General features: G+C 36.3%; 1 protein-coding gene and 1 pseudogene across 20 annotated transcripts in view; one reads left to right on the top strand and one right to left on the bottom strand.

The window, feature by feature from the left end:
* SCAF8 (SR-related CTD associated factor 8) overlaps positions 1-24,717 on the bottom strand; it is a 227,423-nt gene that overhangs the window by 126,760 nt on the left and 75,946 nt on the right. For 14 of the 20 annotated variants that reach the window (XR_013416254.1, XR_013416258.1, XR_013416255.1 and 11 more), the window contains 9 exons: positions 23,596-23,789; positions 17,955-18,055; positions 15,163-15,276; positions 13,384-13,540; positions 11,325-11,458; positions 9,330-9,474; positions 6,480-6,548; positions 3,418-3,636; positions 1,174-2,644 (listed from right to left, as the gene is read on the bottom strand). Coding sequence is in view for 10 of the 20 variants with exons in the window: in XM_015137097.3 (XP_014992583.2) it covers positions 1,188-2,644; positions 3,418-3,636; positions 6,480-6,548; positions 9,330-9,474; positions 11,325-11,458; positions 13,384-13,540; positions 15,163-15,276; positions 17,955-18,055; positions 23,596-23,789 (2,590 nt within the window). In the remaining 10 variants the exon portion in view is untranslated. Of the gene's footprint in view, positions 1-522; positions 2,645-3,417; positions 3,637-6,479; positions 6,549-9,329; positions 9,475-11,324; positions 11,459-13,383; positions 13,541-15,162; positions 15,277-17,954; positions 18,056-23,595; positions 23,790-24,717 lie in introns of those variants that run through there. The other 6 variants (XM_015137096.3, XM_015137098.3, XM_015137100.3 and 3 more) reach the window with 1 other exon arrangement.
* On the top strand, positions 8,425-8,524 carry LOC114677822 (U6 spliceosomal RNA; annotated as a pseudogene).

Genomic DNA, 24,717 nt, shown 5'->3' with positions numbered 1-24,717 from the left:
CTATGCAGAATGGCAAATATAGTGTGAAACAAAGCAATGCAAGCATTTATGTGAAATTTGGCTCCATGCTAAAACTGGCTTCCTGCTTATCTGTATTAAAAATAGAACTGCCAAACTACCAATGTATCTCTTTTATAGTATCTCTTATTTTACCTTCATCAAGACTAAGAGCTTTAACTATAACCCATGTTAATTACCCACATTCTCCAATTTTCTACCAGATTTTAAAGAATATTTTATTATCCAAACTTTTTCAACTTTCTATTTTCTCTGTATGTGCATGAAGACGGACATACAGAGAAACAGAAAAAAGCTACACGACTTCCACAATAAACATACACAGATATCATACACATACTGAGGAGGCTGCATGATTTTTATATCAAAGTACATGCTTTTTCCACCACAGAGTTCTTCATTGTTGTTACGATAGAAAGCTTTTGCAAAATATAAGCACATGCTAGTAATAATTCAAGGTTTTAAGAATTTATAGGTTAAAAAAATACAATTCCTAGAACACTGTTATCAAACAAATAAGTTTTATTGGCATCTAAAAACAAAATTCACCCAACATTGAAACGTACTTTAATATTTACGTTGTTGTTTTCTTGTGTCTTTTTTACTCACTGCAGTATGAGGAACAAATCACAAACACTTACTTTGGAGAAACAGAGACCATAGTGTAGATTTTACAAAATCACTTTTTAAAATCTCTGTATTGTGCTCCTCAAATACCTAGAGCCAGTCTTTGCATAAAATATCACAGCTTTATCTATAACCTTAAAATTCTGCAGCAGCCTAAAGATATGGATAAGATATACCACGACTTGCTATTCTGAAATATATCTATTACCATATCCAACCTAATGATAGTTATCTAAAAAATTCTTTCTTCCATAGGAAGTCTCTGACAAGCTGTTATTCATTTCCTTGACGTTAAAAGAATCTGGGGCCAACATTTATATTTTATCAGAAAAATAAAAAAAAAAGTTTACCTACCATGTTCATATTAAGAACAATGTCTATACAAGTCAGTTGTACAATTATTTTAAGAGAAAGGTGAACATGAACATCAGATTAACTTAATTCTGGCAGACAAAAGTGAACAACTATGGTCCAGTCAGCCATTATCTATTACAGAGAGATGACAACTTTACAAAAGGTATCTTTTACCTACTGAGTGATGATTATGTCCCCTCAGTTTCTGTGCTTTCTACCACTGGTTCACTTTCTATATCAGCAACTGTGTCACTCTTCTCCTTGTTTATTTCATTTGAAGATGTCAGTTTTTCATAAAGTTCAGGATCATTCTGTACTGGTATAGGTGGTGGCTGAGCATGTCTCTCTGTATTTTCACCATTAACCTGAGGCACATTATCACCTTTTCGTTGAGAAGTGGCCCCTTCAAAATAATCAAAAACCCGAGCATGAGGAGGGGGAACCCAAGTGTTTTGAATTCTGTCTCGTCCAAGACGATTTCCGTTCATTTCTCTGCAGAAATCAAAATCTCTGTCATCCCTGTCCCTTTGCCTCTCCCAGGGTCTTCTGCGGTCATCAAAATCTCTGTGAACTTCTTGTCCAAATCCTCGGTTCCAAGGACCACTTCTAGGATCAAATCGATAGTTTCCAGACCGAAATCTACCTCTTTCTTCATGTAAGCCTTTTGGACCACCATAGACCGGTAGAACCCGATGCTCTCTCTCATCAAAATCTCCTCTATGCCCCCAGGGCTTCTCAGGATTAAAGCCAAAGTGGTCTCTTCGACCAAGATGATCTATACCTGGCCTCACAAGATTCTCTCTTATATCTACAGGAGGTCTTCCAAAATGATCCCTACCATCTAGTGGAGGCCGTCCAGGACCTTCTCTTGGATCTATAGGCCGCCCAACCACATCTCTAACATCCACAGGGGGAGGTCTACTAATGCTTTCCCTGGTTTCTATAGGAGGAAACCGGTAATCTCTATCTCCTTCCTGTTGAATGTTATCATTCCCAAGTGGTATCCTTTTTTCTGGGTTAGCAACATTGTCTATGCTTTGTCTTCCAGGAGCTAAAAAAGGTCTTTCTGGCTGACTAAAAATATCTCCTGGAGGAAAAGGTCCACGGGGTGGTGGATGAAGAGCTGAATCAAGTACCGATGGGGGTGGGATTCCCCGCTGGGGTGGAATTCCAGGCTGTATTAAAGGGAATCTTGGCCCAGGTGCCTGTGGTATTAGTCCTGGACGAATGTCTAACATTGGCATTGTAGGCATCCTTTGATTAGGGATACTTAAAGGGGGTAAGTTTTGAGGTCCAGCTGGTGGCTGTGTTCCCAGAAGTCCAGAAGTATTTGGAACATTTGGTGGCTGTACTCCTACAAGTCCAGAATTGTTAGGTATATTTGGGGGTAGCACTCCCAAAAGTCCAGAACCACTTGACACACTGGGTGGCTGTATTCCCAATATTCCAGAGTTATTTAGAATATTTGGTGGTTGGGCTCCAATAATCCCAGAACTACTGGAAACATTAGATGGCCGGACCCCAAGAATTTCAGAATTACTTGATACATTTGGTCTTTGGACTCCCAGAATTCCAGAATTGCTTGTCACATTTGGTGGCTGTCCTCCTAAAATTGCAGCATTACTTGAAATATCATTTGGAATCACTAAAAAAAAAGAAAAGAGAAAACTCAAAATAACAGTCAAAAGTTTCCAATAATTTTAGCTTAATCAGCTACTTGTATCCCCCAGTAATCAAGGTACATTAGCTACTACATGAAATCTTTTTAAGTTAAACAAAAATGTCAGGTATTATACTGATTTTCCACCTTTAATAAAAACCTTTCTAAACCATAATTCTTTTTTTTTTTTTTTTTAAGAACACAAGTGGAGATTTAAAAGGCTTTAGGACAGGAAAGAAAAGAAAGGAAAGCACATTTGGAAGAGACTCAAACAGGCATCAAGGTCAAGTGCCTCTAAACCATAATTCTTAATGTACCAACAGTGAGACTACAGAAAAAGGACTTACTGCTTTCAAACACCATATTTATCTTCTAGAGCTAGCTGGATAATACCTATTAGAAGTAAGTTCCTGGTAGAAGTTATTTACACCCAATACTTGTTCATTTTTATCTTCCAGTAAGTATACAGATTTTGTGTAATATTATTTTGACAACACATTGAAGTAGTCCCCATAAGACAAAAAAAAGGGGTGGTGGTGTGAGGGTCTTAATGGAACTGAAATCCAGATTATCCTGAACAGAAGGCCACTTTTTTCAAATAGAAATTTTAGCACATAGTGATCTCTTTTTTAAAAAGTGCAATATTTCAGCATTTGTAGATTGAAGTGGTTACAAATGCATGCTACCCCAGAATTAAACAACAAATACAGAGGGGCAACCTAGCTTAGACTTAATTTTTTTTAAATTTTATTATTTACCTGATCTGGTGTTTTCACCAGAAGAAATCTGGTGGTCTATCAGATGAGGTACTTTTTCTTCAGGCTCTGCCTGTTTAGTTGGAGCATTAAAAACATTTCCAGCTGGCAGAGCGGAAGTAGCAAGATTGCTGGCAACAGAGCCACCCGGTATAACAAGGCTACCAAACCCAACATCTTTCACAGTTTCCGGGGTCATGGATAATGACGGCTGCACTAAAGCTGTTTAAAGAGGAGAAAAACATATTTCAGATTTAATGAGTCAATTCACGTGCTAAGTTTTCTGGCAGTTTGAGTATTTAATTTATAATGGCATCTCTGTATTACTAAGCACACTATATATAATAACCAATGCTCAAATGACAAAATGAGTCATCATGAAGAGGCTAAATTACATTTAGAAAGCTTTATCCAAAAATAGGGAAAACTAACAATTTTCAAAAATATTTCACCAAAAATGTTAAGACCAGCACTCAAAAAAAAGTAAATTCTAGTAACAAAAAAATTAATAATTTTCTAGGAATGCCAGATAAGTGAATGTCTAAACATACAGAACTGACTAGTGCAGACTGAAATGTATGAGTATGAAAATCTGCCCAATCCCCCTGCAATTACAATGTACTAAGGTCCTAACATTCATTTAACATTACCTTTTATCAAATGAAGGTAGAAACTCATCAGATGAGAATACATAAGGTGGACTACAAATATGAAGCTATAAACTTTCCATCTTAAAGAATGGGTAGAGATATCCCTAAGGGCATTTGTCACACATATTAAAAACCACAACCAGAGGAATATAAAATAATTACACAATTAAAATTTTTAGTACAATTTATGTCACTTAGAACACTGTAAAATCATACTTGTAGAACTTAGGAATTGTTTTATCTTCATATGTAACTCTAGATTACCCGGGAAAAACTGTTAGCATACAAGAGCTACAAAAATAAAACCATCTGTGGTCATGTATGAGAATTAAGAGAATTAAATGAGACAGCAAAGGCAACTGGGATAGCATCTGGCACACAACTATTTCTCTTTTTCCATTAATTGACTGCATATTTTCCAAAATTAGTGAAGTAGGAAAAAATTGGGAGGTGGGCTCTCGTTACCCTCTGTGAATAGTGAATTCAGAAATGACTTCTCAACACTTTGTCTAATTTTCAGAAAGAATAAACAATTCTTCCTAATGAACCAACAATAACAAAAAGAAACACTTTTAAACCTATCCTTTTTTTTGAGATGGAGTCTCGCTGGGTTGGCCAGGTTAGAGTGCAGTAGCGTGATCTCAGCAAGTGATTCTCCTGCCTCAGCCTCCCGAGTAGCTGGGATTACAGGCGTGAGCCACCACACCCGGCTAATTTTTGTATTTTTAGTGGAGACAGGGTTTCACCATGATGGCCAGGTTGGTCTTGAACTCCTGATCTCAGGTGATCTACCTGCCTAGGCCTCCCAAAGTGCTGGGATTACAGGCTTGAGCCACCACGCCCGGCCACTAATTCCTACTTCTAGGTTTTCTTAAAACAATTCTGACCCACCTTGGCCTCCCAAGGTACTGAGATTACAGGCGTGAGCCACCATGCCCGGCCAAATTTTAAAGCTATGTAAACACTGAAAGGGAGACAAAATTTAAGAATACAAGGAAAATGAATTAGATAATCAAAAGTTAAAATCTTTATATATCACATACACTCTTCAAGTCTAATTTTTGAGGTAGTCTTCCCTAAATTACTAAAGGTTTTTTAGAAGCTTGGAGAATTAATGTACAAAAAGAGTAGACTAGAATGAAAAAATTATTAAAAGGGTATATTAAGCATTTCTGTAACGTCCAATGACAGGAAAAAGGAAATGAATAAATGTCTGTATTTACTGTTGTGTTGCATTACTTTTGAAATGTCTACTCTAGTAAAGAAAATACAGATATCAAAACCAAGTAGGCTAGAGTGTATATCCCATAAAAATGTAAAAAAAAAAAAAAAAAAAAAAAATCACATATGAAACTGGCACCACAACTACAAATGAAAAGATTTATTTCAGTTAACCCTGATAAACAGTAATTTGATTATACATTTTTTTATTAAACTTTTAGGTTCAGGGGTACATGTACAGGTTTGTTATATAGGTTACTCACGTAACAAACAAATATTTATAGATACATGCACATGTACCCCTAGTTATGTTATACACCTTTGGGATAAAAAAAAGTGGGAGAAAAATCTTAGTTTCATCCAGCAGCCTTGTTGGCAGTAACACTACTTTCAAACTACTATGTATATGTCTGTATTGTACAATAATGAAAAGCAATCATGTTACTGTTTTCAGTATATGAGAACACAGGCAAATATAATAATCAAAGTAGCTAATTTGTTAATAGTGCTTATTCATTTTCTTCTGTTCAAAATGCACATTTTCTAGTTCTGTCCACTAAAAGTTCCTAGACTCAATGAAAACCCAAGAGCAAAATGAGAATCTAGTACCCAGAGTGAATTCTCTAGATACCGTACGTACCTCAATAGGAAAAATGGCCGACTCTCAGATTGGAGGGAGGAAAACACAAGATTTGTCTGGGATATACTGGGCCAAAAAGCTAAGTAGCTCTCAAAACTAATGTGACAGGGAGGCAACACAGGTCTCCCACCATCCAAAGATGAAACAATTTGCACTTCAAAAAAAAAAAAAAATGCAACTGACTAGAAGTAAAAAAATCCATTAACCCATAAACACTAAAGAAACCGAAGGAGAAAAAAAAGGGAGGACTGGGGCAGGACTGGACTAACATTAAGACATTTAATACACATAGCAAAACAAAAAACACAAATAGGATGAGAGGACCTTCTCTGAATTTTGACTAAAATAAAACCAATCATAAGACAATTTAAGACAATCAAGCAAATTTAAATAAGAACTATCATTTACCATTAATATTTCAGAAATTATCTAACATGCATTTGTCTTAAAGCTTTCGTAATAAAAATATTAACAGTAATTCACAAGAGTGAGAACTGACACACTGAAACTAACACTACCATGAGTAAAGAAAACTCTAAAAGTAGAAAACTTACATGTTGGTACTACTGGTGGAATTGCAGGGGGTGGCACAACAGGTGGGGGAACTGGAGGCGGCATGAAACCTACATGGAAAAAAAAGAACCCAAAAAATAGCACAAGAAAAATTACTTACTTTAAATCAAAGATTCAAATAGCTACAAACGAAACTTCATATTCTTAAAATGGACTACAACCTCATATTTATATATTTTTTTTCTATTTTAAAAATGGCTTTTATATATGCTGCCTTATTTGATCCCTAATAAGCTAGGTAAAGCAAAGAGATCCTGATTTATGAGAACATTCTATTTATTTACCCATTCAAGTCCTGTAGCATGCTCTATGGTGCTGTAAAATCAAAGATTAATAGGAGCCAGGTAAACTGTTTATATATGCCATTTTATTTATTTCATACGCGCGTTTACTCACTAGATCAAAATGTTTCTGTTTCTTTGGATAACACGTATTATGTTTTAAGCATTGAAGCAAATCTTCTATTTAATATTGACTTTTTAATGATTTCAATTACATTATTAATTTTAGATACCGAGTCTATGTTTCCCAGGCTGGTCTCAAACTCCTGGCTTAAACCATCCTGCTACTTCAGCCTCCCGAGTAGCTGGGACCAGAGGCAAATGCCATGGCGCTCAGCTTTTTAATCACTTTAAATATCACACTGTAAATCTGCTTCTTTGCACTTTTTGAAATACAAAGCTACCATTACATTCAACTAGAAAATAATGACTAAAATAATTTTAAACTATAAAATCTACTTTGATATTCAAGGTTTGTTCCTCTTCTCACAATCCTGATTGTAACTAAGTTTTGTGGTAAATTATATGATACACATATTTAATATTTTTAATAAGATATACCTTTTGTACATTTAAAAAAGTGGCTAAAAGTAAGAAAAGAATAAAAATACATGATTTTTCAACAAATTAATAAGGAATGACTTTATAAAGCCTATATGGTTATGATTTTTGAAATAATAACTTAAAAATTTCTGAAATATTTAATTTTGAAATCACAAATAGAGAAAATTAAACTTTTCAATATTTAAAATAAAGTTATTAAAATCTGTATCAATTTCCTATTACACGTTAAACTGTAATTTAAAACATTTACAATTACATGACCTATAAATTACAACCATTCTCAGACAACAAATTTATTTTTTAGTCTTGCTAAAAACCCTACCCAACATCTAAGAACTTAAGTTACAGAAGTCAACATACTGTATTTCTTCTCTTATAATATGCAAATAATTAATGAATTCAAATACATTTTAATTTGGAAAAACAATATATATATTGTTTTGACCCAATAAACTTGATAACAAAATTCCTGAATTAGAGTTTCTAGGTAAAAACTGTAACTTAAACGGGTATCTCATAAAGTAAATACATATAACTGCTTACATTGTTTAAGGTGGAGCTTTTAGGCTGGGCACGGTGGCTCATACATGTAATCCCAGCACTTTGGGAGGATCTCTTGCTTCCAGGAGTTCACAAGTATCTCTCCATCATTCTTCTAACCTAATCTCCCATGGTCTAATAATAAAAGCTTTCTTTTTTTTTTTTTTTTGAGACAGGGTCTCACTCTGTCACCCAGGCTGCAGTGTAGTGGTGCGAACACAGTTCATTGTGGCCTCCACCTCCTGGGCTCAAGCCTCCTGAGTAACTGGGACTATAGGTGTGTACCACCTCGCCTGGCTACTTTCTTATTTTTTGTACAGACAGGGTGTCACTTTGCCTGGGCTGGTCTTGCACTCCCGCACCCAAGCAATCCTCTCACCTCAACCTCCCATGGTGCTGGGATTACAGGTGTGAGCTACCATGCCCAGCCTAAAACCTCTATCTTAAACTATATATTCAGTTGTGTTTAAGTAATCTATACCTGGAAAATCTAATTCAAGAAACTTTTTTTTGGTTTATCAGTAATTTATTAGGTCAGCACTTGCTTTGGCAGCACATACCCTAAAATTGGGATGATACAGAGATTAGCATGGCTCTTGTGCAAGGATAACACACAAATTTGTGAAGTCTTCCATATTTAAAGAATAAAAATAATTTATTAGGTCAAAATGAAGTATTACAAATTCAATTAGCCTTTTAAATATAATTTCTAATGTCTAAATGTAGCCTACTGATTCTTAGGAGGGACAACGCAAATTTTCTGATGAAATGCTGATAATTATTAGAGAACTTCATATAAAAACTGCAACAGAAATTTTACATTAAGAGTAGTAATTCTTTTTTTTTTTTTTTTTTTTTTTTTTTTTGCCTTTTTTTCTTTTTGAGACAAAGTATTGCTCTGTTACCCAGGCTGGAGCGCAGTGGTGTGATCTTGGCTCACTGCAACCTCTGCCTACCAGGTTCAAACCATTCTCCTGCCTCAGACTCCCGAGTAGCTGAAATTACAGACCTGAGCCACCACGCCTGGCTAATTTTTGTATTTTTAGTACAGATGGGATTTCACCATGTTGGTGAGGCTGGTCTCAAACTCCTGACCTCAAGTGATCTGCCCACTTTGGCCTCCCTAAGTGCTGGGATTACAGATGTGAGCCACCATGCCTGGCCATGGTTTTCAATTATTCTAAAGAAATTCTATTTTTCTGTGCCAGTGCTTCTTTTCCCACCAATCTGCATTCTGAGAACAAGTTAGAAAAGAAAACTCTCTGGCCCCTACCACAAACCGAGTAAAGCAAAAACAGTGGAGGCTGGGTCCAGCAATCTGCGCTGTAACAAGCCTATGCATGCTAAGGTCTCAGAACCACTGCTCTATGGTATTTAAATCTGAAAGAACAACAACTTAAAGGATAATCTAAATAGAGTTCAAATATTAAAACAAAAATTCCTTACCAGGTGGTGGTTGTGAAGGGTTAAAACTTGCTCGTAAAAAAGGAGGTGGAGGAATCGGACTAAATCCAGGAGGAGGAACCGGCATCGACACAGGAAATGCTGGTGGGACTAAACTAACTGTAGGCACGGCTGGCGCCACTGGAATCTTTTGTGGACAGACAAAAAAGTTCAGTCATCAGTTTATTCACCTGCATCTTGGAACAACTAAAGGCAAATTATTCTATTTCTCTTTCAGGATGGTAACAAACACTATTAAAAAGGGTTTTATGCCCCCTTTTTGTATACTTGCAAGTGAACCGACTTAGGGTAAAAACAAGGCCATGTTATTCAACAGATAGTTTTTACTTGGAGATTATGAATTTGATCTTTCATTCAAGTGATGTAAACTAATGGTCACCTAGTTCGAAACTGAGTATTATGCTCCATTTTAAATTGCCATCTCCCACTCAGTAACACCTATGCTATGCAACCTAACCACCATTAGGAAGCATGTCAATAACAGCTTTAGAATGGCTTAAATTTCTCATAAATTTATTTTCTAATCCTAGCATAAGTACCTTTTACTCACTCTAGGTACAAGTCGCAAGTATTCATCTGCACCACAGCTTTAGCTCTGTTCTAAATTTCACGTTACATCAAGTGTCTGTTCAACATCCCAAGTGTGCTGACAAAAAGATACTTCTACCTAACACGTATGAAACAACTGATTTTCCAGTCATCCTTCCCAAAAGAACTCTTCTCACAGTCTTTCCCAGTCTCAGTTAATGGTAACTCTATCTTTCCAATTTCTTGGACTAAAAACCTTGCCTCTGCTTTTGCTCATAATAATCCCAAATCCAATCACACTAGGAAAAGTCCTGTTAGTTACAACACCTTCAAAATACACCTAGTATCTGACCATTTCTCATTACCTCCACTATTTTCTCATTACCTCCAGTGCAACAGACACTCCAGAAGTCTATTCTGAGCCATCACCAGCTCTCATCTGGATTGCTACAACTGTCTTTTAACTGGTCTCCCTACTCAAAGCTCACTACAGCCTAGTCTCAAAGTAGTAACCGGTGCAATTCTTTAAAACTGTAAGCCAGATCAAGTCACTCCTCTGCTCAGAATCCTCCAATGGCTCCTCATCTCTCTCTCTTTTTATCACATGTAAAGACCCACCATCCTCATCTCATTCCAAGTGAAAGCCAAAGTCCTTAGAAAGATTTATCTTCAACTAACTTGCCTTTCACTGGCTTTATTCTAGCCCACTTAACACTCCTGGACCACACCAACATATTCCTGGTGTGGGACCTTTGCACTGGTTGTTGCCTCTGAACAGAATGTTCTTCATCAGATATCCACATGGTTAATTCCCTTAGTGCTTTTAAGTCATTGCTCAAATTTCTCATTCTCAATTAGGTCTATCCTCACCATTCTATTTAAAATAGATCAACCTTATGCTACCTTTTTCCTTCCATAGGATCTCATAATCATATTTATTTTACATTTTCTGTCACCACTATTGAGAATAAAAGCTCCAAAAGGGCAGAGATTTGTGGGGGTTTTTCACTGATACCTAGAAGAGTGTCACAGAGCCAGTACTCAATAAATATTTGTTCAATAAACATATTTAAATACGAATGACATCATTTCTAAAAATAATTTTTCAAAAAGTATTTGATTAAACTCATTAAAATAACTTACTGTTCTATCAATTTGACTCCTCAGAAAAACATGAATCTAAAAAAATCCTGTGAGTTCTCAGAAACAATAGTTCCATATTTATCTTTATTTTAATGTGTTTAGCACAATGATACCACAGCATTAGCAGACTTTTTTTTTTTCCCAAGAGATTTAAAAGAAATATTCTTTTCCCTAAAACTGACAACCATTTATTCTGATATGGAGATTTTCATTCTGGTTTGATAAAGTAAATACATGATTAAAAACAGAAATGTAAAAGAACACATTAAGGAAAAAAAAAAAAAACAGACCCACTTCAACACTAACCTGCAACATAGCAACAGGAGGAGGGAAAACCTCTGCCTGGGTTGTGACCACTGTCTCCTTTTCAACTGGAGTTGGGCTCTGAGTTGTCTGGACCGTCTCTTTAACAGGTTCTGAGCTTTTCACAGTTTCCCACTCTAAACAAAATATTTGAAATTGATTTCCTTTGGATAGGTGCAACTTTTCATTTTCTTCTTTGTATTCATTTATTTCACATCTAAATTCTTCATCTACCTTGGCACATCTTTAAGATATACCCAAAACTGTAGGTGCCACTCTAGACTTCTGCCCAGAATAATCTGATTAGGATACTATGGAGTTCAAAAAACCATGACACTTGAGACACAAAGGAAAGACACTAAAATATTTCATCTAAAGAAAACACTTAGAAGGGATATAATAGACACGTATATCTCAATGGCTGGCTGATATAAGAGGAACTAACCATATTCAATTTTTTAATCACAAAATACAACAAAGGAAGACCAACTAGAAGAGTATTAATCCAATACAATGAAATCCTTCTGAAAACACAGCTATGCAAAAAGAGAACAAAGAAGCTCTAATGGTTCCTCTCTCATGCTTCTCCATCTCATTCAAAGTAAAGATCAAGTAAGGTAAGTAAGATTTATATGACTTTGCCCCTCTGTACCTATCTGCCTTGATCTCCTACTACTCCTTCCTCACTCACTCTGCACAAGCTATACTGGTCTCCTTATTTTTGAATACAAACATGGCACTTGCTGTTCCCTCCGTATAGAATGCTCTTTCCCCAGATGGCTGCATGCCTTACACTTTCAAATATCTCATTCTCCATTAGATCTTCTACAAGCACATAAAAACTGCAACACCTCCACGCCCACATTGCCCATCTCCCTTCCCTGATTTTTTTTCTTTGAACTTACTGACACTAAAGTACTATATTATTTATCTATTTTGTTTATCTGTTTTCTTCACAGATAATGTGTGAAACATGCGCTAGTAAACTTTATAGCATTTGAGGCTTTATGGGCCATTTGTTCTCTGCTGCAAGTGTTGAACTGTTATTGCAAAAAAAAAAAAAAGTAATATAAAATAGGTAAACAAGTGAGCATGGCTGTGTTTCAATAAAACTTTACAGAACAGGCTACCAACAGGATTTGGACCATGGATAGTAGGTTGCTGACCTCTGCGCTACACTCTACAAGAGGAAGAATTTTTGTCTATTTATCTCACTGCTATAATTCCAGTTCCTAAAATTAGGCCTGATACACAGTACAAAGTAAAATATTTACTAAGTGAAGATACTGGAATAAGCAGCCATTGGCGCGGGTGGGGTGAAGAGTAGGCCTGACAGGAAGAGTTTAATAGAAACAAAAATGGTTCAAAATTTTGCATTGGTCTGAGAAACAAATATTCGGAAAATTAGCTAATTCTGATAAACGAGCTAAGGTGTGAAGAAAAAAGGTGTGTATATACATTCCAGTTCTTTTTCAAATGTTTAGATTTCCTATTGGTTATAACTGCAAATCATTTTGTCAATTTTTAACTGAAATCTTTTAAAATAAAAAGACAATTTTTTGGGGAAAAAAAAAAAAAGCAGGCTGGATGATCATTTGGTATTGTAAAAGGCATCCCAGAAAGTATTTAACATTGTATGAATCTGAACCTCCCTAAACTAAGATTCTATTCCTGCTATTTTCAACATGGATACTACTCAAAATAATCTGCAAAGTGTTTCAAAGAAACTTCCCAAGTTCCCACTTAAACTGAAGCAATCACAAATATTTAGTTTTAAAAATCCCTCCTACACACAACTCTCAAGTATAAAAACGGAAAAAAAAAAAACTCATACATTTAAAAATGCTACATTTATATAGACTTCCACACTTTCTAATCTATACTTTGACATCTATGAAATAGGTCCCATTAAGCATGTACACTAGGGCACAGGAATGTATCTTTTCTCTTTTTTGGGAGATGAATCCAGGATACACAGTTAATGCTATCACCCCAAATTCATTTCGGCTACAACCTTCTAACCATACTTTTTTTAACAATAAAAAGACCTTAAAATTCTTACCAGTATTTACAGTCTCCTGATCAATCATGCCTCCTTCTGCAAAACCTTCCAAGTCATCCAGTTTAACTTTTTCCCATGGTATATATGTAACTCCAAGATCCACATCCCAGAATTGTTTGTATTCTGTTTTTACACCTTTGTTTAAAGCCCAAGCGATCTATTGTAAATGGGAAGAGGAAAAAAGAAAGCTTATATACACATACTATAAAAACAAGGTTAAAAGTTCGAAATTTTATTTAAACAATGTAAACACAATAAAATTGGTTTTAGAAAATAGCTGGAAAAGCAGAGCTGGAAAACTAATTGTAGCCAAAAAAATTTTTTTCCAGTTGTTTTTCTTTGTCTGAGACAGGGTTTCACTCAGTCGCCCGGGCTGGAGTGCAGTAGCACAATCATGGTTCACTGCTTCGACCTTGAGGGCTCAAGCGATATTCCTGCCTTAGCCCTGCAGTAGCTGGGACTGTAGGCAGGCAACACCATGCCCAACTAATTTTTTTATTTTTTAGTAGAGTTAGGGGTTTCATCATGTTGCTTAGGCTGTCAAAAACTCCTGAGTTCAAGTGACCCGCCCATCTCGGCCTCCAAAAGTGCTGGGCAGGTGTGAGCCACTGCGCCTCACCAGTTTTGTTTTTTAAAATGAAACTTACATTAGACATAGTATTTACAATAAAGGATTCCTACTTCTTATTGTAACTCTAATAGTGCAATGCACTTCCAAAGAAAATCCAAATCCACTTTTCACCATAAAAATGTCAAACTACATCAGGGGTGATTAGAACAGCATTTTTCTTCACTTTTTGAGACAGGGTCTCATTCTGTCACCCAGGCTGGAGTGTAGTGGCATGACCATGACTACAGCCTTAACTTCCTGGGCTCAAAAGATCCTCCCACCTCAGCCTCCCAAGCAGCTGGGACCATAGATGCATACCATCACACTCAGCTAATTTTTACGTTGTTTTGTAGAGATGAGGTCTCATGTTGCCCAGGCTGTTCTTAGACTCCTGGGCTCAAGTGATCCTCCCACCTCAGCCTCCCAAAGTGCTGGGACTGCAGGTGTGAGCTGCCACACCTGGCCCGTTATTTTAGAAAAAATCTTTTATTCCAGAGGAGACTAGGGACACTTTAGTTTACACAAGAAACTTAGCCATGAATGAAAACAGATGAGCATATATTGACTTTAATGAAAGTAGTTATTCTAAAGTTTTTAATTCAGTTGCAGAAACTGATGAGATAAACTTCAAATAACAGAAAGCAAATTTTGAGTTAATCATAGAAAGTAATGGAAAGATACTCAAAACATTCTCAGTATAAAGACTAGGAAGAAAATAAAAATATTCTGATAATCTCTTCAGAAGGGCCTGTTTTATATTTTCAAAAACATGTCAAAAAAAGAAACCAATAATATAATTAGAAGGTATAGTTAAGGAATATTGGGAGGAAAAGTGAATGAAAGACAATACTATAAAATGAACACGTTCGGCTCATAGAATGGTGCCCCAGTTGACTCAGAAAGCTGTGCAAGTGTAATTTCAAGGAAGTAATTGAAGTTCTCGTTATTGGACTTATTCTTACCTACATCTAATTCTGTAACTCAATGAACTGAAACAATAAGTTTCTGATGAGGTTTGTCCATAACATTTAAAAAGAATTTAATACAGAGACATTCTAATAATCCAATAAAAGAGCTTGTGACCCTTTTGTGAAAAACTCAGACTTTAACATAACAGACATTAAAAATACTGCCCCCCCAACCCCAAGTTCCACTCCACCAAATCTCACCTTAATGACCTTGGACCCAATTTTATACGATCCAGAACTGAGTTTCTGAAGAGCTCGAAATGCATCTTGTCGATGAACCATGCAGACATAAGCACAGCCCCTGGGAGGAATCATCTAATAAAAAAAAATTTTTTTAAGAAATGGTATAAGAAGACAAATTCATTCCGGTATTTTATGGTTTAAATGACACAAAACATTGACTACTTACTAATACTTCAATTTTGATAGATTACTTATTTTCCCCTTTCTTCCTCCAGCTGTTTATTAGTAGGTACAATTCATGTACAATTAATAACTCAACTTTTAAAATCCCAAAATTCAAAACTCAATTAGGTATCATAAGCCATGATACATGAAATCTTAAATATCATATGGCAATATTTTTTGAATACAGAAAAAGAACTATTAAAAACAAAACAAAACAAAATGTATAACTTCATATATATAATGCCACCAGATAGAAAGTAGTAGTATATGGTCAAAATATTTGAAGGCAACAATTTATTCCCAATATTACTTCAATTTTTCCAAATGTTATACTGAGTAATGCAAAGAGGATTTTTCTTTTGGGGAATTATCTTATCCTTAATATAAAATCCATAATCTGAAAGAATTGATAAAAATTTTCAGTCTTATAAAACTTTATTTTGTTCAAGTGCTTCTGGCAAAGGTTTTGACAAGAAGAAAATAGCCTCAGTATTAAGATTTGAGACTGATTTATAAAGCATTTAACTATTCTACAACTACCAGACCATAAAATTATCCTTAATATATTAACTCAGAAAACTATGCACAGCATTTCTTTCTGAGAAACTCAAAAAGCATTCTATCATTTTATTTTCACTCAATACCTAAAATAAGCCGTTATCTGTTATTAAAGCTTACACAGAAACCTTTTCCTCGGCCTTGCTAACACTTCAAGCTACTGTCCCTTTAATATTAATATCAAACTTCTTAAAAGAGAAGTCTATCTAAACCTTGACATTCTTCTTTACCTATTGCAATCTAACTCTAATTCCTCACCAACCCACTGGAAAATACTCCATTCTCTTCAAGCTCACCAGTGACCTACTAAATGCCAAACTGAATGGACTTTTTTGTCTTTGACGTCCCCAAAATTAAATGAGTGGATTATGAATCTTCATTTCACAAAATAACTTAGTGCTTATTATTTATAAGTACTATGCTCTCAAAAAGTAATACAATAGAGGAGAGGGATAAGGCAAACAGATGCTCAAGCGACCACGATACAATAAAGACTACAAACATGATCAACAAACAGGAAAATACAAAATGTTACTTGGACACAAGGTGTGTTCAAAGCAATGATTCCTGCTGTGTGTCAGAATCACCTATGTATGCAGCTGTGCACTTTGCTAAAAATTTGAAGACACTGAGCATGGGCATCCCTAATTTTTCAAATGTCAAGACATATTACTGATATGCAGCTAGAACTGAGAATCAGTAGTTTAAGGGTAGGGGTAAACCAGAAAGAAACTTCAGAGAAAGTCTATGATTACAGACTCTGAAAGATAGTGATGTTTTAACAGGTAAAATCTAAAAAGACAAAAGAGTAAGAGAAGTCGACAGCACTCTTGTTGGTATATAGACAGAAATCTGAAGTACCCAAGTTGAAATCCTTAACCAATCACCTTTTTATCACCTGTGTAACTTAAGCAAATCACGTAGTTTCTTCATTAGAAAATAATCATATTTGAATTACTTAACCAGCTTCTTAACGAGGCTCCAAAGAGATCATACACAGTCAAAAGTAAGATGCAAAATGGTTCAACTCAACTCAAATAAAGAATTCTGTTACTATTACAGAAAAGTCAAGTTTGGCCATTTAAGGAAGACTGGGAAATAAGACTAGAAAGGAAAACTGGGCAATTTTCTCATAAATAATGATAAAAAGATCCCACAGACATAAAACTGTAACCACAGGGAATGAAATCAGAAGCCTGATGAATTCGGTCTCCTCATACTTCCTGCTTACCAGTATGGATAGATGAATGGATGGATAAATGTCTCCCCAAACAAATGACTACAAAACATTTCATCACACAGCAGGAGGAAGGAAGACAGAGAGCACATAATTTTTAAATAAAAGAACAATTAAAATAGCAAACCAAGATGTCTGACCTTCAGGGAAAAGCATCAGGCCTCATGAAGAATAAAACAGACTCAAAGGAGGAGACTGAGTGGTGCAAAACTAGTGCAAGAATCCAGAGTGAAAGAGTTATGCTCAACTTACTAGCAATTCGCTGGCCATACTAATTTTCTTACCTGACATTTGCTCTGTTTGATAAAAAAGAGAGTAAAAGAGCACAAGACAGTGAGAAGAAAAACGCAAAAGAAACTGGGATCCCAAGCCCAGCTGTGTCTCCACGACTGCTTATGTAATCATGTGCAAGTGACAACAATTCTGTGGAACTCTCCATTTCCTTAGACGCATTTTTTAAAAAAAGGAATTAAACTAGACCACACATAGGGTTCCTGCTAACTCAAACATTTGATGATGTTAGGAACCAAGCATGCTACACTGTTATAAAACTCAAGAATATTTTGTTAGAATTCCACTAAAAAATAAAAATAATTAAGGAGAGAAACAGCACCAAAATAAACACAGACATTATCAAAGTAACCAGACATTATCAAAGTAAAGCAATCCTTTTAAATATGTGTATTATTTAAGGCAGACATTACTGGGCTAATTACGAACAGAAGTGACTCTTTGTATTAATAAAAACCTCCTTTTTTTAAACCTTAAATTATTAAGAACTAATACTTGCATTAATGGATTCAATTTGTCCAAACTCTTCAAACAGGTTGGTTAAGTCTTGCTGTGTTGCCTTCTTGTCCACTTGCCCAACCCAGAGAGTAGTACTACATACTGTCAAGACATAAGAGACAAATGACCTAAATCATATAGACACAGTTACTTCTTTTAAAAGTAGCTGAGGAAAAAGCAGTAATAAACATAATAATTAAATTTAAGAGAATATATTTTTAAATAATTGTCAATGAACACTTGCATCTGTTATGTTTAAAATCAACTAAAATCACAAGTATTAATTCACATCTCTGCCAACTCAACCACTTGCATGTCACCTGTTTTCAAGCTTGCCTGCACACTTGAATCATCTGTGGATGCCAGGGTCCCACTCTAAAAGGATGAGTGGCATGCAGTATCAAAGACGGGGAACTGAGAGTTGTAAAATTCCCTAGGTGATTCTAATGTGTAACAAAGTTTCAAAACTACTTCTCACCGTAATCCCATTTGTGAACCTTTCCTTTTCTTTTTTTGAGATGGAGTCTCAGAGTCTCACTCTGTCACCCAGGCTGGAGTGCAGTGGTTCGATCTTGGCTCACTGCCAGCTCTGGCTCCCATGTTCACACTATTCTCCTGCCTTGGCCTCCCGAGTAGCTGGGACTATAGGCGCCTGCCACCACGCCCGGCTGATTTTTTGTATTTTTAGTAAAGACAGGGTTTCACCATGTTAGCCAGGATGGTCTCGATCTCCTGACCTCATGATCCGCCGGCCTTGGCCTCCCAAAGTGCTGGGATTACAGGCGTGAGCCACTGCGCCCGCCTGTGAACCTTTTAAGTGTCTTTCTGTGCTGGAAGGACTAAGTGAATGTGTCTCTCTTATCAAGAGATAAATCTGAAAACAGCATCTTATCCTTAAGGAAACAATCCTTTGTGTAAAGATACAAAGGAAAAATGGCCAAATCAGAACCATCCCTTAACCCCTTGAAAGACTTAAAGATACTTAACTGTTGAAAGCCACATCCCCTTAACAAATATTAAACATGAGACATCTTGCCTACTTTCAGCTGTACTGTTCATGCCTCCATGAACGCCTCCTTTTACAGAAGACATTTATTTAAAAAATATTTATAGCTGATACCTTTGCAGAATTTTCATACATTGTATTTGGATTTATGTCAATGTCCACATTTCTGGCTACCTTTTATCTATAATAAGACAGGTTTAAGGCAGGTTTTACCCTATGGCTAATTTAGTTCCTTAGCAAGATCACTACTCAGTGCCCTACACTTTTCAACCAGGTCTCTCCACTGTGGCTAGTCAGAACTCTAACATCTTCTAGACCTCTGTAAGCTTTAGGAATCACTTAGTGAACACAGGGTCCCTGGTCATTGTTCTTTCCCTGCAAGCTGTTTATCTCCTGTAAGTCTTATCCTATGTATATTCAATTTAATCTTCCACTAAAGTCTCAAGGAGCTCTGCATCAAGTTTTTAGTTGTTTTTTTTTTTTTCCTGAGACAAGGTCTCACTCTGTTGCCCAGACTGGAGTGCAGTGATGTGATCTCGGCTCTCTGCAACCTCCACCTCCCGGGCTCAAGTGATCCTCCATCCTCAGCCTCCCGAGTAACTGGGACTACAGGTATGCGTCATCACACTCAGCTAATTTTTGTTGTATCTTTAGCAGAGATACAATTTCACCATGTTGACCAGGCTGGTCTCAAACTCTTGGTCTCAAGTGATTTCAAAGTGCTGGAATTAGAGGCAAGCCACCATGTCTAGCTTTGTAACAGTTTTTTTATTGCTGCTATAACAAAATAACATGAACTTAGAATAAAACAAATATATTATCTTATAGTTCTGAATATCTACAATGGGCTGCATTCCCTCTGCGGGGCTCTAGGGGAGAATCTGTTTCCTTACCTCTGCTACGTTCTACAAGTTGCCTGCCTTCCTTGGCTCATGGTCCCATCCTCTGTCTTCAAAACCACCTCCACAACATTTCCCAAATTCTCTCTCCTTTCATTATCACATCACCTTTTCTCTTCAACATACTTGGCTTCCCCCTTATACACCTGTGTAATTAAACTGGGTCTTCTGGATAATCCAGGTTCATCTCCCCACCTCATGATACCTAATTTAAAAGGGTCTGAAAAGTCCCTTTTACCATACAATGCAACATATTTAAAAGTCCCAATGATTTAAATGTAGATACCTTTTAGGGGGCCATTATTCAATCTACCACAAACCCTTAACAGAAGTCTGGAGCTCTATCATGGAATAAATTCCCCCGCCCCTTTATTTTTGGAGACAAGGTCTTGCTGTGTCACCCAGGCTGAGGTTGGAGTGCAATGTCCCAATTATAGCTCACTGCAGCCTCCAACTCCTGGCTTTACGGCATCCTCCCTGTCTCAGCCTCCACAGAAGCTGAAACTATAGGCACACATCACCATGCTTGGCTAAGTTTTTATTTTTAGTACAGACATGGTCTTGCTATTTCCCAGGCTGGTCTCAAATTCCTGGCCTCAAGCAATCCTCCTGCCTTGGCCTTCCAAAGTGCTGTGATTGTAGGTTTGAGCCACTGTACTCAGCCTTAAGGATTCTTTTAGCTTTTTTGTTTGTTTTGTTTTGTTTTGAGACAGGGTCTTGCTCTGTTCCTCAGGCTGGAGTGCAGTGACACAATCATATCCCACTGTAGCTTCTCGACCTCCTAGGCACAAGTGATCCTCCCACCTCTTGCTTGAGTAGCTGGGACTACAGGTGTGAACCACCTTGCCCAACTAATTTTTTTTTTTTTTTTTTTTTGGGTAGAGATGGGATCTCACTTTGTTGCTCAGGCTGGTCTTAATCTCCTGGCCTCAAGCAATCTGCTGGCCTGTGCCTCCCAAAGTAGCTTGGATTATAGGTGTGAGCTGCTGCACCTGGCATTCCCTTTTTTCTCTTTATTACTGTTTCTGCATATTCCAGCTGCCTTAATCTCCCTGAACTCTGTTCCATATTTCCTATCTCTTTCAATATTATCTCTCTACACATTTTTCCCATAGGGAACTCCATATTTTTCCCCAGAAAGCACTAATGATTCTTGCTATCCCATGCAGAAGGGACACTTGATTCCTGGAATGTTGTTATTCATTGGTGCTTTATATCCCCTAGACTATTCAAGAAAAAAAACCATGCATTCTAAAATCCATGCTAAGGATCAATAAATAGTATAAAACACTACCATATCTTTAAAATGTGTTAAGAAAGAATACAAACCACAGCAAATTGATACTGCTTTTGAATAAGGAGAGTTATGAGTTAAACAATCAGATTATTTTTCACTGTTCAGGCATACCTTGGAGCTACTGCAACTTTGGTTCTGGACCACCACAATAAAAGCAGATATCGCAATAAGGTGAGTCACATAAATTGTTCTTCCCAGTACATATAAAAGTTATGTTTATACTACACTATAACCTATTAAGTGTTCAATAGCATTTTATCTTAAAAAAACAATGTATATACCCTAATTTTAAAATACTTTATCACTTCAAACAAACAAACAAACAAAAAAAACTAATGCTGACATAGAGACAAAGTGGGCACCTGCTATTGGAAAAATAGTGCCAGTAGATGTACTCAACACAGGGTGGTCACAACCCTTCAATCTATTTAAAAAAAAAAAAAAAAAAAAAAAAAAAAAAAAAAAAAAAGCAGTCTCTTCAAAGCACAATGGAGTGAACTGCAATAAAACGAGGCATGCCTGAATTTGGTTATGCGCTTTTTATTCATGTGCTTTTTATTTTCTTTCTTGCTGTTTGTTGTACCCATGAAAATAAAGCAGAAATAAAGAATAAATTCCACAGTTAAAAACTATGTAAACAGCATACGTATGTTTATTGAAACACTATTCACAACAGCAAAGACTTGAACTAACCCAAATGTCCACCAATGATAGACTGGATTAAGAAAATGTGGCACATATACACTATGGAATACTATGCAGCCATAAAAAAGGATGAGTTCATGTCCTTCGCAGCGACATGGATGAAGCTGGAAACCATCATTCTTAGCAAACTATCAAAAGGACAGAAAACCAAACACTGCATGTTCTCACTCATAGGTGGGAACTGAACAATGAGAACACTTGGACACAGGGTGGGGAACATCACACACTGGGGTCTGTTGGGGGGTGGGGGCTAGGGGAGGGATAGCATTAGGAGAAATACCTAATGTAGATGACAGGTTGATGGGTGCAGCAAACCAACATGGTACATGTATACCTATGTAACAAACCTGCATGTTGTACACAAGTACCCTAGAACTTAAAGTATAATTTATAAAAAAAGAAAAAACTTAGATGACGGGTTGATGGGTGCAGCAAACCACCATGGCACCTGTGTACCTATGTAACAAACCTGCACGTTCAGCACATGTATCCCAGAACTTAAAGGAAAATAAAATAGAAAGTTAAATAAATGGTTTAAAAAAAAAAACAAAACTATGTAAACAGTGACATCAAGAACATGACAAATTAAGTGAAAAACTAAATGAGAGAGACTCCACATAAAATCCTTACGCTAATATTGGCAAATAAATAGATGATTCTGAACGTCTTAATGGTAATCATACAAGAAAGCACAGTAGAGATTTTTATGGTCAGACCTTTGATATTATTTCTTTTATCAGCCAGCACTAAAATGTTTGGATATATACCCTCACCCTAAGGGATAAACAAACTTCTAGAGCAAGAATAATCATTATCAGGTTGACACTAGCTCTCACAACCAGATAAAATTCAGGCAAGATAGCCAAGGCCTATAAAACTGCCAAAACTTAGTAAGAAGATGGCTATTGCCTTTTATTACAGGTCTGGGTTTCCAAGATGCTCTAGTAGCATAAATTATACCAATTATTTTTCTAACTCCCTCAGAGGGAATTTACATGGAAGTCTTCAGAAATTAGATAACACAAACGATGTTTAGCTCTTCGGAAAGAATGACAATTTGCTTGATTTTTATGTACTTCTTTGCCTGTATGTAAACTCTTAGTTCATCTTAAAAGTCATAACCCACCAAGAACACCCTAGGCAGAATTTGGCACTAATTAAAACTTATTTTGCTGTGCTTAACACTCCTACCAAGTGAAACCTCCCCACGCCTAATCCAAAACCAAACCCCACCACTACCAAATCTGTTCTAACCATACGTAAATGACTAACACATAACCGTGCCAAGTTTGTACAGTAGGAATTATCCTGTACTGCTAACCTATAATGTTATAATTACTTTAAAAATTAGATATAGCTAAGTATATGCTTCCTTTAATAATTACTCCTACAGACCTGGTGGCCATAATTGGTTAGAATACTATAGACAGAAGCCACTGTGTCCATGCTACAGATACCAGCCTAGTCTGCTTTTTGTATCATTAGTTATGTATTTTCTAACTTGCATTTGAAAAACAATCAACCCTCAATGACCTTGGTATTTGAATGCAATCTGTTCTTCCTTTTTCTTCTCTTCTCTACCATGTTACAAAAGCCAGAGACAAAATTACTCATTTACCAAACCACTTTTAAACTTCTTAATCTGAAAATAAAATTTGGCTGAGAGACTTTGTAGCAGATAACTATTTTTAAAGTATTAATTGAAACCAAAGCGTTGTAGACATATGTTACTTACCACTCAGTGTTTTAGATCTAATTGGAGGTAATCCCTTTTTCTGTCGTTCTTTTTCCCTTTCTCTGGCTCTCCTTTCACTTGAATACGACCGTGATGATTTCCTCTTTCTTTCTCTTGAGCGGGAGCGTGATCGCTTTCTGTGTTTACGCTTTCTAGAGCCAGACCGTGACCTAGACCTTCGTTTTCTTGGTGATCTACAAAAAATTTTTATTTTACTTCTAATGACAATGTTTTCTTTCTATCAAATCTCTCACTTCTAAGTGAGGGAAAAAAACCCAACAAACAACAACAAAAAAGTTGTCTTATATTTAGTGACAATATCTTAAAATATTCTGAAGTACAATCAAGTCTCAAAAATGCATTTTACTTAAATCCGTGTACTGCTTAGATCCATATTAGTTGGCAGTGATTCTGACTATGGGTGACTATTCACAATGAAGAAGAAAAAAGATTTTAGAAAGGGCCTTACTTTCTCTTAGTGTACTGCAACTCAATTTTTCAAACAGAACACGAATGAAAGACCAAAGAAAACTGAAAGACCATTTAAGTGACAGAGCATTAGGCCACTACATAATTCTGCTTAGTAGTTTCCAACCTATAAAATTTTATGGTGCTTGTAGAAGGTGACACTGAAACACTTTCTTTTTTGCCTGTCAACCACATGCCATTGGGCTCTCTTCAAAATGCTTAGTAAGATGCTGCTAATGACAAAGATATCTTCAGCATTAAGATTGTTACTGCTTCAGGAAAATAATTTAGTGATACGAGGTCGGTCTAGAGAAAGTTGAACTGACAGGCTCTCATTTGCAGTAGATAAATATAAAGAACTTTGTGACAAGAACAAGAAATGAGTGAAAAACTCATCAAACGTACTGCCCCTCTCCCAGCATTTACTGTTCAGATTTTCAGGGGCATTCAGATGCAAAAAAATAGGATACAAAAACATTAAAGACTGATGCCTTTAAGTTAAACTCATGAAGAAAACTATGTTTTATAATGGTTTGGTATTATAATGTTTATAAAAATAAATTTTGTAGTTTTATTTTTATAACCATTTTGGGTATCATTGTGAGATGAAATGGAATCCAGGAAATATGGCCTGATTTAACTGTTGTTCAGGGG

Source organism: Macaca mulatta, chromosome 4 (genome assembly GCF_049350105.2).
Source record: "Macaca mulatta isolate MMU2019108-1 chromosome 4, T2T-MMU8v2.0, whole genome shotgun sequence".
Classification (NCBI taxonomy): Eukaryota; Metazoa; Chordata; class Mammalia; order Primates; family Cercopithecidae; genus Macaca; species Macaca mulatta.
Note: the sequence above shows the minus strand (reverse complement) of the source record. Positions and strands in the feature narration are given on the sequence as shown.